Source organism: Neofelis nebulosa, chromosome 1 (genome assembly GCF_028018385.1).
Source record: "Neofelis nebulosa isolate mNeoNeb1 chromosome 1, mNeoNeb1.pri, whole genome shotgun sequence".
Classification (NCBI taxonomy): Eukaryota; Metazoa; Chordata; class Mammalia; order Carnivora; family Felidae; genus Neofelis; species Neofelis nebulosa.
In genome coordinates, this window is record NC_080782.1 from 207,402,328 (window position 1) to 207,418,239 (window position 15,912).

General features: G+C 33.5%; 1 protein-coding gene across 9 annotated transcripts in view; it reads right to left on the reverse strand.

Annotated features, from left to right (window-relative positions):
- TDRD3 (tudor domain containing 3) overlaps positions 1 to 15,912 on the reverse strand; it is a 164,506-nt gene that overhangs the window by 27,550 nt on the left and 121,044 nt on the right. For 7 of the 9 annotated variants that reach the window (XM_058683440.1, XM_058683446.1, XM_058683412.1 and 4 more), the window contains 2 exons: positions 13,339 to 14,189; positions 8,062 to 8,187 (listed from right to left, as the gene is read on the reverse strand). In XM_058683440.1, coding sequence (XP_058539423.1) covers positions 8,062 to 8,187; positions 13,339 to 14,189 — 977 coding nt within the window. Of the gene's footprint in view, positions 1 to 1,861; positions 6,553 to 8,061; positions 8,188 to 13,338; positions 14,190 to 15,912 lie in introns of those variants that run through there. The other 2 variants (XM_058683454.1, XM_058683464.1) reach the window with 2 other exon arrangements.

Here is a 15,912-nt window from a genome sequence, read left to right on the forward strand (position 1 = left end):
AAAAAAGGGATTTCAGATTTTGTCTTAGACTAGTTTATTGGGGAATAACAAATTCAAAACCCAAATAGATGATGAAAATGCCTTACTGCTGGAACATGTAAACATCATGTAGGTTATTGGGTGAGAATTACAGAGAAGGACAGCAATATTATAAAAACTCTAATGGTAGTCTCCACAAATGACAATTTCTAAATGTTAATAAATAGAAGTTTTTAGAATTAGAATTAAGTTAAAATAAAATTAAAAGACCAGTGAGTTATAAGATGAGAGAACATGTTTGAGGACAAACTGCCTTTTACTATATATTTAGTCTCTATTTATAACATAAAAATATAATATTATGTTCCTCTTAAGAAGTTTGGAATATCTAAAACAATATATTTAAAGCTAAATCTTCACCCTATCTTAAAGCTGGGAAAATTTGAAAACTAGAAAGAAGGTAACAAGACAGCTAAGACGTTTTCCAAAATATGTCCTATAGATTTTCTGTAACAGGTTCTATAACAGGTTAAAAAAAAAGTTCCATGAACAAATAAGTTTGTGAAGCAATACATAGTATCTCTCTCTCTCTCAGAGATTAAAATATGTATCAACTGATGTGAATGTTCAACAGTATTTTCTAAATAAAAAAAATAAAAAACAAAAGCACTCAAAGCAAATGAACATAAGCTCATAGATCCAATAAGTGATATTAGCAAGGTTGCATGTTAACTACAAAGCACTGATGAAGGAAATTACAGAAGACCTAAATAAATGGAGAAAAACAAGATAAAATAAAATACATATTAGTCTGTTATTGGCTCAAAGAGGTCCCATTAAAAAAAAAAAAAAGCGTGCTTAATTTTTTTAACTCAGCATTTTCCAAATGTATTTAACTAAAAAGCAGAACTAATATTCTCAGAACACACCTTCTAGATGGATTAGGCATAAAACCATCTGCACAAAAAACTAATGACTTTTGTATTCTTACAGTGGTCTAAGTTGCTTAAATAGAGCCTCTTCAACTATGTTTACTCTTAATAAACCATATGGGTTTTCTTTTTTAGGCAAATAAAATGTACTCACTGTTGTAGTACTTCCTTTCCCTTCTGAATGGTGCTCTCAGTCAATGACAGGTTGCTAAGGGAGTTATTTCAAGCCAAGGTGTAAAACTCTTGCTAGTAGTTCCCAAGTTTAATGGAATTGGAAGCTCTATAACATTAGAGTATTTCTCACAAGGAGACAGATCAAACTCCACTCTTTCCTAGTGAAGCCTATCACACAGGATTCTAGAGTAAATAGCATAGATCCAGTAAAGTTCAGAAAATTAAGAGCAATAGGAAAAGTAGTCCATATATATCAAGAGATACCACCTACCAAAGGTGAAATAAAGAAAGAAAGGAAAGAAAGAACAGTTAAAAAAAAAAAAAAAAAAAAAGCCAAGAGGATACAAGAATGTTTTGGAAATAAAAATGAAAACAGAGAGAGATGACTAACAAACAAGATGACCAAAGAATACACAAAAACAGTATTAAGCGGAGACACAAGATGAAAGGACAGTTGACAACCCCCTATAGTATGCAATCCAATATGTATGGTCAATCCCAGACTTTAGGGGAGGAAAGATGTATTGCGGGGGCTCCATCTGAAAGTGCTGTCGTCCAACAACGCAACACTATTTTTCAGCTTCTTTAGGTGCAGATGGAAGAGGCTCAGAAATTCACTAGAAACTGAAATAGAACTGTGTGTATTTTTTTAATTCAAGGATGCCTCTTCGGATTGAAAATAATCTTTAAAATATACTGACATAAGTGTCTAGTCAAGGCACATGCCCAGTATAAGAGTAACACCGTTGGGACAGAGAAATAAAACAAAACAAAAATATTCCTCAGATTCATTTATTTTACTATTTTATTTTCTGTGCAATAAGTATATTAGCAAGTCTTTTGTATTATATGCAAAGGAATGGTAAAATTCAGTGCAGTTTGAAACGGCAATTTTAAAAGCCCTGGTATGTAAAATAAACGAAAAAACAAAAATTTACACTTCGAAGAGAACAAGGCTTGAGCCTACTAAATCAAAAACGCCAAAGGAAAAAATCAGTTCACCTGACAATCCCAGCACCCTTTGGCTGCAGCTCTCCCCCATGATGCTTCCTTAAAGACTACTTTGAAGGGAAATGTAAATCAGAGGATATTTGGCATAAATCTAAAAGCAACATATTTTAACTTTAACTAACAAACATCATAATTCAGGGCACCACACTTTAGGTTGCTATAAATAAAGGTGAGACTTAGAGGATAAAAATTAACATCATATCTGCTGGTATTCATTTATGCAAAAATAATTGCTGTGGATTTTTCAAACAGTTATGCTAGCTTGATTCTTAATATTGATAACCAAATAATGTAAGGCTCAAATTGTCTTATGAATTATAGTTAAAGTTAGAAACAAACTGACTAGTATGACTATAATAATTTTAAAAAGACGGCACATCTTGGGTAATACCCTGCCATGTTATTTCACTTTGGAAGTTATTTCACCTTCAGAAAAAAGGAACATGACATAAGCAAATAACCTGTACATTCAGTGCTCAATAAAGAAAACCTCAGATTACCCAGAAACGTTTTAAACATGTCTTTATATATAGCTCCTTTGGGTAGATTACAATATACGAAGTTATCAAATAGCAAAATTCAAACAGTACTTTTTGTATAGGTTTTTAAAATTATTATCTAGTTTATTATTCTCTTAGGATTAATTTAAATGGTGAAATAAAATGTCTCTGTTAAATAATATAGCAGGGTCAAACGTAGATGTCAACATTTTCATAATCAACTGTTAGGTTTGGCTATCACAAACAAAATTTGGGCTTCAGGGGGTAGATAGCAACAGTATGAAGTTGACATCTCTATGTATATGGTACGCATTTATGAATGAATAATCTCTCCCTCTTCATCAGCAGCTTTCATATCTCCAGTAAAGTCCTTCTGTGTAATCCACAACCTCTGGTGGGAATTGTGAAAGGCTGAGCAATTGATGAAGAAATAAAGAATATCAAGTACAACCAAACTTTATGAAATCAAAGCTTGAAGACACTGCATGGAATCCCCAAATTCCATCACCCATATGTTCTTAAATTGGGCTAAGCTATCAGTACAGTTTCATTCTAACTCTGTTTATACTGCAACAAAACAAGACAAAACAAAATGGGCATGGCCTGTAGGACAATGTTTGAAAGGAAAGTTTCCCGAAATATGTATGGTGGAAGAAAATGTATTTCAGTATTTTAGTGACCTTAATCAACTTATGCTTTTAATGCAGAAATTTAAGTGTGGTAAATTATACCCACTAATTTATTTAAGAATTTATCAGCAAAAATGAAAAACCTTTGGACTATGATCAAATATGTGCTTGTACTTTTTATTATTGGCTACTAATTGGCAGAACTTCACTGTTACATAATTCTAATATTCCTTTGAAGTTAATGATTTCGGTAACAATTGTCCTCTTTAATATCTATTATGATCTTTTAATATCAAACACAACCCAGATATAGCCTAACTTTATCACTACATCATTAAAATCACTAACATGACCTTGTTCTAATACATTTAGGATCCATTTTAACTCATTAATTTACGTATCATAACTTTCAATCTCTGTCATTAAATAGGTTAGGGGTTTTTTGGTAATATGTTTCTTTTTAATATTTTTATTAGTGGTAGAATAATTTATAGCTTTTTGTGAGTGTCATTCGAATTTGAAAAGATAACTTTCAAATGTGCATTCCAGGATGTCATTATAAAATTTTGTGCAAACGTACTTCAAAAGTAAAAGTTCAGATCGACAGTTCCTTTTGTAAAGTACAGTAAAACTGAAATATATATATATATATATAATTATCTAAAAAAGCAAAACCCAAATCCTCCTAAAAACAAATTTTACTTTTTAAATAGATACGAACTTTTGAATCAAGTAAAATTCATTAAGTCATGCTTTTTTCTTCCACGTTAATTTTATCTTCAAACTACGGTGGAATAAAATAAAGACCTAAACATTACTTAATTAAAACTTTAGTAAACAAGATTTTTTCCACTCGCATTTTGTTTTAAAACTTCAAGAAGAAAGAATGAAGACCCCCATGAGATATTTAAGTTTCACTGACATAAGTGGAACTATAACTTTCTTCTAACTTTGTGCAGTGGGCAGGGATTTTTGTGTGCTTTGTGCACTAACATATATCCTTCACTTAGAATAGAGCCTACGTAGTACCTAATAGATATGCAAAGAATATTTTTGAATATATGAATACAGAAAAACATTTAAAACAGGATGATCATCTAAAACGCAGTAACAACCCATCTGTCCAGAATTAATGACCAAGATGATGTGTATGTTAAGGCCTTGGAACTAAGCATTACCTATGTAATCATAATGGTTTTATTTGGAACAATAGCTGAACAATAATTATTTCCTGATACTAAGAAGCAAATACAATGAATTTATAAAAAGAAAGTTTAGAAACTAGCAAGTTCTAAAACATTTCTTGGGATATAAAAGTCTCAATAGAATCCAGGTCATAAAAATACTTGGAAAATCAAGACTTGACAAGTGTCTCTACAGGCTTAGGAAGGCAATTCAGAAGAAACCACACTCTAAAAACACAAAAGGTTTGTCTGAGCAGCAGCACCAGGGTATTTTACAATAATTCCAAATTGCCTGAGGCATCTTTTTACTGGTTTCCTGGTATTAGTTTTAGAGTTAAAAGGAACCAATTTGGAAAGGGCCTGCAGGAAACACAAACAGCAGTTTTCTTCGCCCCTAATGTTTTCTCATACAGTAATCAGAAATATAAAATAATATATGTATACTTTTCTTCCTATATAATTTTATAAATAATATGAGACTCCCTAACGCTTCACTTACTTTGGAAAAACAAGGAAAATCGTATGATGTTCAAAGAACATTGGGGGAAAAAAGCGAGAGCATTTATCCAGTTAAGAATAAGTTATGAACCCCACATTATGTGTGATAGTTAGAGAGTTCACTATAATAAATATGCTAAAGTTAAGAGAGAATATTTAACGACATCTAAAAGAACCAGGTGAAATCTAGCTAGAACAAAAAAAATCAAGGATGACTTATTAAAAAGTTTACTAAATCATTTTGGAGGAAATAAAGTACTTAATCATAATCAGAACATATATTTTCATCATCTGAAATATCATCACTGAATATGTTCTGGAAGGAAAAATACGTATCCATATGGAAAGGGAAAAGTAGGTATTTAGTGTAGAGAGCAAAGGCAAATAATTCCTAAACTTCGTGAGAAAAATACTAACCCTTAAAGTAATAGGTAGATTTTTATTTTAATTTTCCATATGAGAGACTATTAACTTAGTCATTGAGTCTCTTAATATTTCATGCTTTTTATTTAATGATTTATCCTTACACCTTTAATAGATAATACAGGCAACTGATTTCTATAAAAGCTTTTGGTTTATATGCAGGCTTTTGGGCTGTTTTTCCTGCAAACTATTAGAAACATCTTCAATGAATGACCACTGCTACATTTAGGAAAAGGAGGTTTTTCCCAAATCTTATACCAATAAGAAACAAACACCTTCTAAGAGATAAAATATAATTTCACAATTAAAAAGAGACCAAGAGTTAAAAATTAAAAATTACACAATCCATGGGGTGAATGAACACTGTACCTTTGCAGCCCTTTAATTTTTCTAGTATGTTTACCAATTAGAATCATCCTCTTATTGATATAGTGGGTATTTTGCTTTAATTTAAAACTTGCCACAATTCCAGTTACAATAAGAAAAAGTGCTCATAGACCCCAACATTAATACTCTCAGAGGCCAAGAGAACTCCAGACCAACTCTACACTAAATGTATTGACAACCGCATAAACAGCTTTTCTTCAGGGCCTTTTTATGTATATATGCACATATGTACTTTTAAAAAATGGAGATGGATGAAGATATGTTAAGCTAGTGGCTTCTGAATATCAAGGAGATGATTCTACAAACTAAGTCAATTACTCATGCAGAGAAAGAATGAAGAATGATCTTATCCCCAATAACAATGTTCATGATCCAACTTATTTGTCATATTAACTTATGCAAAATCATAAAATATCAACAATCACAGCAGAAAAGTAATACCAGAATCTCCAAAAGATTTAGTGATTCTCTCGTGCTTCTCACTGTAAAATATTTCAAGCATCTTATAAAAGATTTTTAGGTTGACTGCAAAATAAAGTAAATAAGTAAAAAAAAAAAAAAAATTAGAAAAGAGAATAGATGAGTATTCACAAATGGTTAGAAAGTAGAAAAGTACTGCTTGGCTCAGAAACACTACATGGACTGTGACATCTGTGAAATTTATTGTCCAGCTAAGTTTACATTGACTTAAAAATTAATGATAACAGAAAGAGGGGTATTAAAGGGGGAAAGGAAAAATCACTGACTAGAAAGAAAATGATCACTCAGTAGCAAACACCTTTGAATGGAAGAGCTACAGTGAGGAATGACAATGTGCTCATCAGTTATGGCCACCCTGAAACAGAAAAAGGAAGTAGAAAAGAAGTGAAGTAAGGAAACTAAATTTTTCTCTAGGGAGAAAAGAATAAAATCAATCTCTTATCAAATCCTCTTAAAAAAAAAAAAAAAAACCTGAACGTAAAAATTCTAGTTTGACTTTGACTGTAATGGTTAAACACATTTAGGAGCACATTACAAATAGCAAACAAGGACTCAACTTCTGGGAATACATAACCTATAAATAAATAATTAATTTTACCATCAAAACCAGATTAAGATGTATTAATGGAAAAAGAGAATGAAAGTAGCAGTCATAGGAGAATCAAAAGGGCAAACATATGGTTACATCAAGTTTCTCCATTAAAAGAAAGGCATAGATTAGATATTGATGGTATTTCAGTCCTTTAGAGAAAAAGTGGCTAAACTTTAGACAATGAGAGTGAGGGAAAAGATCTATTAATTAAACTTATGAATCATTAGTAATATACTATAAAATATAAAATGATAAATTTTCTAGAAATTTCCATGGCCCAAAGCACAATTACTGGTACTAGGCTTTTGGTTGTTGTTTTCTTTATCTTGGGGAGAGTGGACGGTGGGCTGTGTGTGTGAGGGGAGTGGGTGACACTGAGGTGGTGACAGAAAAATGTAAGGAGACCAAAACTAAACTAAACTAAACTAAAAGGGAGCAACTGAGAGAAACCTGTATACTTCAAAGATAAGACTAATGTCTGGATAATACCATTTTATAGTATATTTTGATACTTTAGAGAAACAGAAACGAGTTAGACATCTAATGATAAGTTTATTAACAGCTACCCATAAAGTGGAAAAACGAAGTTAAAAAAAAACTTTATGAAACCAATTTTAATGTGCCTTGTCCTCCGTTTTTGCCTAAATGTAGCTGAGAATCTATATAAAGTCACATAAGCCCTTATATATAATGGACTCCATGAAGTCAACTGTTCTCAATTACATCATCAAAATTACCACAGAACATTGACATACATTTGGCAACAAAATCAAGTAATTACTAAACAGAGATATTATAGTTAGTCTGTATGTATACATATATAAACATATATGTAGTAAATGCAGCATGACTTCATATATAATTTAAAGTGTTTTTCTTGATTTGATATGTAACGAAAATAATAAAGAACATACACGTATTCATCAGAGATTTAAATTTGATAACTGCTGGACATAATCTAGTCAAATTTAAGGTAACAAACTGGGAAAGAACAAAATATGCATAAAGGCTTGCAACTGTAAATAAGGGCACCCATTTCCAAAGCATAATATAACAAAGCATTACACAAGGAAAGTGAATTCCAATGCATTCATTTTTATTGTAGTTCAATGTAATTATTAAACTAGAATCTTACTTTAGGAGTAGCCAGTTTTAAGTAAATTCAAAATATTTTTTCCACTGGCAGATTTTGTATTGCTATGACTAAACTTTTAGAGCTATGTATTTTCTTCAAAACAGCCTATGCCTTCGTACAGAATTTGAATCACGTACCCATGCCTCTGTCTGAATGGGCCTCATGTTGCTTAGTAGCACCTCTTCATAGTTTCCATAATCAATGAATTTAACAACCGCTGTCATGCCAGAAGAATGGAGAGCTTCAACTTCTGCTCGGTAGAACTGAGGAGACAAAAAGGAGTTGGGAATGTGACAATCCACATTGTCTACAAAGGGCAATGTTTGATGGAAATATAAATACAATGTATATTTTTTGAAAGCTCATTTTTTAAAATTATTTTTTATTGAGCTATATATATAGTGTGAAAGGATCACCACAACAAGTTTAATGTCCATCACCACACAAAGTTACAAAGTTTCTTCCTGTGCTGAGAACTTTTAAGATCTACTCTCTTAGCAACTTTCAATTACACAATATTTGAAAGAAAATTTTTAAGAGAATAATATTTTTAAGGAAGAAAACTTACCTGCAGATAATCATAAATTGGCTAAAAAAAGAGATAAATTCTCTCATCCATGTGAGTTCTGACATACACTGGGCAGTAGTAAGATTTCAGGACAGAACTAAGAAGGGTCAGTAGAGAAGAATATTCACATGTTAATGGGAATAAAAAAAAAAAAACACCCCACAAAACTAGTGTTCTGTTTTGTTACAAGCCACTGAAGCCCTTAACCAATATTAGTAAGATTATTCTTATGTACTAATCAGAAAATATAACTATGAAACCAATTTGACAATAAATTTCATATATTAAAAAAAAAAAGAAAAGAAAAGAAAATATAACTATGGAGCATAAATATATGACAAAAATAAATCTCAGAGAAAAAGGCTCCCCGCCATAGTCATCACAGGCTAATGGGGTGAAGTAGGGATGTCAGATAAGGAGTAAACACATTACTTATATCCAGGATTTATCAGATTTGAGACACTGAAAGACCAAATACTTTTATTTTATCAGTTTACCTAGTATAATTTGGCTCTGGGAATTAATTCACGTTAATAAACTCAGAAGGAGCTGATTTACATAACAACAACAATCTTAATTTTTTTCTGTTAATGTAACCACAAGTAGGTCAACTAATTGGAGTACTTCTCTGCTACAGGTCAACCCATTCAGGACCCAAATTATAGGTCTGAATGGTGCTTAGTGAAGACAAAATGAAAAGTAAAAACTATTTACTCTTAAGAAATATTTCCTTCAAATTAGGGCAATTGGATGCTCTACTATAATACTCTAACAGTATCTCTTAATAATCCCACCAGAATCAGAAAATGTTAAAGGCAACAAAAATTCTTATTCTCTACCTCCTTCTAAAATATGTTATCCTGAGTACACCAGGGAGAAAAAAATCTGTTTTTACTGATTAAATAGTATACTTTACATCACAAAGGTTATTAAGTTAATCCATGGTGTTTCCTTCCCAGTTCTAGATGCTAGCAAGTTTAAAAACACCATGCTGGAATTCTTTTTCTTATATTAGAGTTCCTGACATACATTCACGTCTATCCTTTTCTCCTTTATTTCTTAGTTTCACACTTCTGTGATCTATGAATTGCTGTGAGTTTGTAAGCTTCTCAGATAATTATGTCAGTTCTGGTAAGTTCAACAAACAAGACTCATAATAAGTTGACATCCTTTTAGGAGCTTAGAGTCTAACAAAAACAACTGTGTGAAAAATGACTTCTATATTACATGGAGAGTGGAGAGTACCGTAATAATGGTGCAGTGACACGGCACTTAATAGGGCTGAGGAGTTGGGGATGAACTTCCTGTGGCAGATAACAATGGATACATTCTTCAAGGATGAAGAAGGTTTAGCCAAGCAAACAACTGAGGAGGGTGCATCACGGGAAGTTACAGAGACCTAAAACATGGAGATGAGTGCAGGAAACTACAAACAGTTTAAAATTAATTATGGCGTGATGTGAGGAGGGTCAACCAATAGGAAACAAGACAGGACAAGAAGGTAAGGACCAGCTGAAAGAGGCTCTGTATGCATGCTGCAGGCTCTATTTATTCCACAGGTAAAAGATTTTAACTAGGAAGAATGACAACGTCTAAGACCAGGATCAGTGATGGTAATTCCAATGACAAATTTAAGAGGAATAAGGTTTAAGGCAAGGAAACCATTTTGGAGGTTGTTACAGCATTCCAGTAGAGAGAGCAGAAAGAGCTGAACTAATTATAGCAGTCTAGAAGGAGGAGAATTGGTCCAAATTCCCAATCCTTCTATGGAAATAAAGGCTGAAAGAAGGCAAGGTAGTGTAAAGAATTTTTTAAATGATAGATTATACCAACTGGTTAATTATCTGCATTACATCACTATAATGCTATTATGGCTAGAGTTTCCTAAGGACCGTTAACAACTCACATTTTTCTTAAATCTTTATCTTGGTTGGTCTCTGGTTAAAAAATTGGGAAGTTGCTTATTCTTGACAAAACATTTAAAAGCTATCTCTTAAATTAGGTGTTTTCAGAAGATAACTAATCTCATCTTTTTCAGAGGGTAAATACTGTTTATTTGTTTAATGGTGTAATACAGAGAGAGCCTACAGTCCCTCACTCTAAACTGAGAGTGTATATCCAATTAAAATCAAATTAGTCACCTCAGAAGATCATGCAATTATTCTAAGAACAAAAGCTCAAAACACTTTGGGAATTGTTAAGTACTGTCTTTCACAAACTATATGACATTGTATTAAATATATTCAGGAAAGGCAACAGATAAACTCATTGTTATTGATTTTTTTGAGATAATTACAGTTAAAAGTAAACTTTATTAATAATTCCATCAGGTGTTTGAAGAAATTAGGATAATAGCATAACCAGAACTATCTGATATATCCCAAGCACCTGACTCTTAGCAGCTACTCAATTACAGTTTAGTCAATATTTGTTGAAGAACTTGTCTGTTAAATCCAATATCTAAATATATGTAGCTCTGTTAATATTTTCTGTTGCTTTATTTGTTCCTAGTCATTCATTTTCTCTTCCTCTCTCTCTCTCTCTCTCCATTTTTAACCATGCCCTCTAATTTTTTTATAGGATTGCAGACATTGCAGATGAAATATTGAAGAGGTCTTAGAAAATGTTATTTTTCCCAAAAAAGGGGATTATATTTTCCTTTGGCAGACAGAGTACAAACAGGTATCTCTGAGCCTGTAAATCGTTGGTTTTAGCTGTGTAATGGCTTATTTGTATGAGTTTTGCACTTACTATTAGGGCATGATCCTTGTGGGATTTCAATGGAAATCCTGACTTATCTACTAAGACTTTTGAAAATTATTGGGCTTTCAACTCCAATCATGTACTTTCTCTGCTCATCAAGATCACCAAAAATCTCAGATTGTCCAATAAAAAAATACTTTTCCATTATCATCTTAATCAAACTTTCACAGAAGCATCTGACACAAGTGGCCACTCATCCTAAGATAGACACTGTTAGCTCTATAAACCTGCACTGATTTCCAACTACTTCACCTTTTCTTGCCTTTATCATGAGGGAGAAACAGCTAAACATAAGTAATCCCTCACTACCCAAATCAAATAGTTCCTGTATGTTGGAAAGTGGTCTGAGTTGTTAACAGTCAGAGTCTGAGTAGTGAAGAACACGTGCTTCCTAAGCCTTCCTAACAGCCGGGGAAGAGCCGTGCGAAATAGTTCCAACCAGTGAGATTGTTGAGATTTCTGGAAAGGCTGTTGCTTTTCTGGAACTAAAAAAAACACAAAACCAAAACAAAAACAAAAACCGCTGTCTCCCCCTCCTTCTAACCTTGAATGAAAACTTGACAGTCGGGCTGCTGCTTGTAGATAGATGCTATTCCACCATCATACAAAAACCTTACAGGACTGTGCCATCTAGCTATATCAGCCGGTACCCCTCTCCTTGCTGCTCTCATTAGGAAACATCTAACATCTTGCTTATACTTCATCATTCACTGAACACAGTAGGGCCCATTTCCTGATCCCAGGACCTATAGCATCCTTTTAAAAGATCCAACCACATTCCCTAGTCTGAATTTCAGTTCCTTGAAAACTGTAGTTAACTTTGCCTCCACCTCTCTGTTTAGCCAAAGATACACTCTCATGGGCACAGCCTTACTTTATGAACTGAAACTATTCTACCCATGAAATAATTCTTTTTTTTTTTTTTTTTGCTGGACTGGATCCTCACATCCACCCAGATCTATACTATGAGTCTGTTTATTACTATCTTGCTGGTATCTCCTGTCCCCTACCACTCTACTTTTTTCCTACATAAGTGCCCTATTCAGAATTAACTAATTAACAGAGTCCATAAATAATTATGAAATCCCTATATTACAGGAGAAGCAGGGCTGCAGAGGAAAACTAGACAGACATAGCCCTGCCTTCAAGAAACTCAAAATTATGGTAGGGGAAGGAGTTATCAATCCAAGAACCAAAACCAAAAATACAAATTGTGGTAAGTTTTAGAAGGTGAATAAGGCACTGACTGAGAAAGACAACAGTGTAGAAGGGAGGAGGGGGCAGGTCAAAGAAGGCTTCTCTAGGAAGTGATATTGCAACTAAGCTCTCAATGATGAGAATAGTTGGTAGAAGAGTATGTTGGGCAGAAGGGAAAATATGTGCAAAGGTCCTTCTCTCTGAGGGTTTCTTTTTCCTCTTTCCTTTCCTGTTCTCTATTGGTCTTCTCCCTCTCACCCAGGCTCTTTTAACTGATCCACCGTATTCCTTCTTGACCACATCTTCTGTCTTTCCCTTACCTTTTCTCCATGATTTCCCTCTTTCCACTGTAGTCAGCATATAATGTAGAACTAGAGTGTTTAAATTATTGGCTTAATAATTATCATTTATTATTAGCTAAATAATTAACCTTTCTGTTATTTCTTTAAGTAGGCTGATTGTATATTTTCTTTAATTTAGATGTAATCTGCAGAATTTAACTCTGTGCCACTCAATTCATTTTCTTCCTTGTGAATCAGTATAACTTTACTAGAAAGAAAAGCAAACATTGACAGCTCAGTCGGTAAGTGAAATAACTGATCAACTCTACTTAATTGCTTTTAAATACTATTCCGATAGGCAATCTAAAATCAAACCTTACTTAACCAAATCTTATGAGACTGATTCTCTCTAAGGATCCATAAAAAATATTAAATATTTTATTTTTCCTCTTTTATAAATTACATATCTATAGATCTGTTCAAAGACTCTAAACAGATACAGCCATAGAACAAAACTCATAGTCCCAAAGCAATGGCCTTCTACAGTCTCACTAGGGGGTGACATTTAATAACATTAGAATATGAAAACGTTACAGCATGCATACCTTGTTGTCTTCCCAATAAAGTGCAAAACATTCATCTCCAGGTTTCCACAATTTTGCATACTCCATAGGAATAGATGATTCTAGTACTTTTTCTGGTTTAATTGGCCCAGATCTTCTTTTGGGCCCACTATTGTAAAATACTTTATCATCATAGGGTGTAGCTGTGATGGGTCCTGCTGGCTTAATAGGTCCTACTCGCCTGCCCTTCAGTGGCATTTCTGTCTCTCCATTTGGAACACCAACGAAACTATTAGTTCGGACGGGATTCTGGAAATCAGTATTTACATTAAAATGTTTTTCAATTTTTACACCACTGAAACTTTCGTTATTTATTGTTCGTGGTTTCCTGTCATAAAAATGATCAGGATTTGTTGTTTGGTTTTCTCTTTTCCCACGTTTTTGATTATTATAGTCAATGGATTCTTGAGGAAGTGGGTTTTCTTTTACCTCTGCATAGGACGGACCTTTTCCTGATCTGCTTTGCATAGAGTTATCCCTTTTTTTAAAAGCACCATCATTGTGCTGAGAGCTTAAAAGGTAGGAAGCATCTTTAGTTCTGTCATATCTAGAATAGGGTCTATCACACTTGATTCTCTCTTCAGCCCATGCTTCGGATCCTGAAGAAGTACTTGGTCTTTCAGAACCTCTGTTTCTAGGTAATCCACTGCCTTCTAAAACTGACTTTGAATTTTGGGGGTCTCTTTGAAAACGAGGAGGCTTTTCATTTCTTGGCTGTCTGGTATCATTTCGAGGCAGATACCGTGGTTGATTACTATCTTTGACTCCATTTTGCTCAGTATTTGACAATCGGTGTTGTCCCTGATGAAGCTGCTGTGGCTGTGGTTTAGGTTCTGAAAAGTAAAAGTTATTATATGTATATTAAAATGAAGGCTCTGAATTAATACTGAATTACTTAAAATATCAACAAATTATTATATTAATACAAATTATCAAACTTCTATTTTAACATTTTCCACTACCTTCCCACCTCATTATCTTAATCCCTCTCTGCTTCCTTATAGTTCTATATTTCTAATGTAGTTTTCCTGGTCAGCTGCGTTAATGAAGTAAAGAATAATTCAAAAGGAATTCGTCTTTGTCCTTGAATGTTTGTACTCTTATAACATAGCTATCTATATGTGCTGTTCTGGTAATTCACTTCCCAAAAACAGTAATGAAACAGAATTGCAAACTGCTGACCCAGAAGCTGCTATGGAAGAACACAAGTACAACCGTGCTCAACCCTTTCCTGAATCCCACTTCAATTTAAATATGTACAGCTATCATTGGCAGTCAGGTTCTAGCCTTTGCAAAAAATGTTATTCCTCAAATCTTTCTGCATCTAGAATTGCTAAGTGTTTAGATTACAGGGGCACCTGGGTGGCTCAGTTGGTTAAGTGTCCTACTTCAGCTCAGGTTATGATCTCATGGTGCATGAGTTCGAGCCCCATATTGGGCTCTGTGCTGATGACAGCTCAGAGTCTGGAGCCTGCTTCTGATTCTGTCTGTCTGTCTCTCTCTCTCAAAAATAAAGGTTAAAAAAATTTTTTAAAAAAGATTACAAACAGATACCCTACTTACAGAAAAGAGTAATTTCTTTGACTTAGTAATTAAGAGTAACTACTACTTGGAAATATGGAAAAAAGTGTCAAAAATATGATTAAGCATAATAGCACAGATAATGTCAAACTAGAAACCCAAAGCAGTAACATGGTAAACATATACTCATAGATAATTTAATGGCTGTATTTCATGTAGTGGTTTTTATTCTATTTCGATTAGTAACATGCCATTTATACTTTCTTCCTTCACTGTTTCACACAGCATGTCTGTAACCTTATTACCAAACCATATTGAGTGGTCTTTGATGTGCATGTCTTGTTTCTCTTGTCATACACAAGGTCACAATATTTCTCAACAGTGGCACTAATGACACTTTGGGTGAGACTGTTTCCTGCAATGCAAGAAAATTAACCTTTCTGACCTCCAGTTACTAAATGCTAAAGAATCAAAGCATCCTCCGTAGTTATTGTGACGAACAAAACTGTCTCCATACATCTTCAAACACCCACCAGAGGCAAAAGGTACCAGGTAAAATGTCTCAAACAGGGATAAAGAGAAGACCTTTAAAAGTTCGTGAGTGACAAAACAAGTCACAGTAAAAATCAAGACTCGAACTGGCAAGAAACCTCTCAACAGAACCACTGGAAGCTAAAGCCAGTCTAATAGGCTTTAAATGTCTTTGAAATTAAAGGAAAATTATTTCCTAAGTACAATTCTACATCCAGCCAAATCACCCATTAATTTCGACAAAGAATACATGTTTCCAATATGCAAGATCTCAAATAGTAGCCAAGACTGTTTACAGGGATGTTTTTTAAAAATCACTTTTCCCAAGATTTTCTTTATAAATATAACACAACTATCCTATTTTTAACAACTGTAGTCAATATTAAATCCTTCTTTAGAGAGAAGAAAAATGGTCACCTTTGGTTTCTGCTGGCATTATTATCCAGGAGTGAAGATTTAGGAAAGCAAGAATAGTGAACATAAGCAGGACACAAATGAGCATTT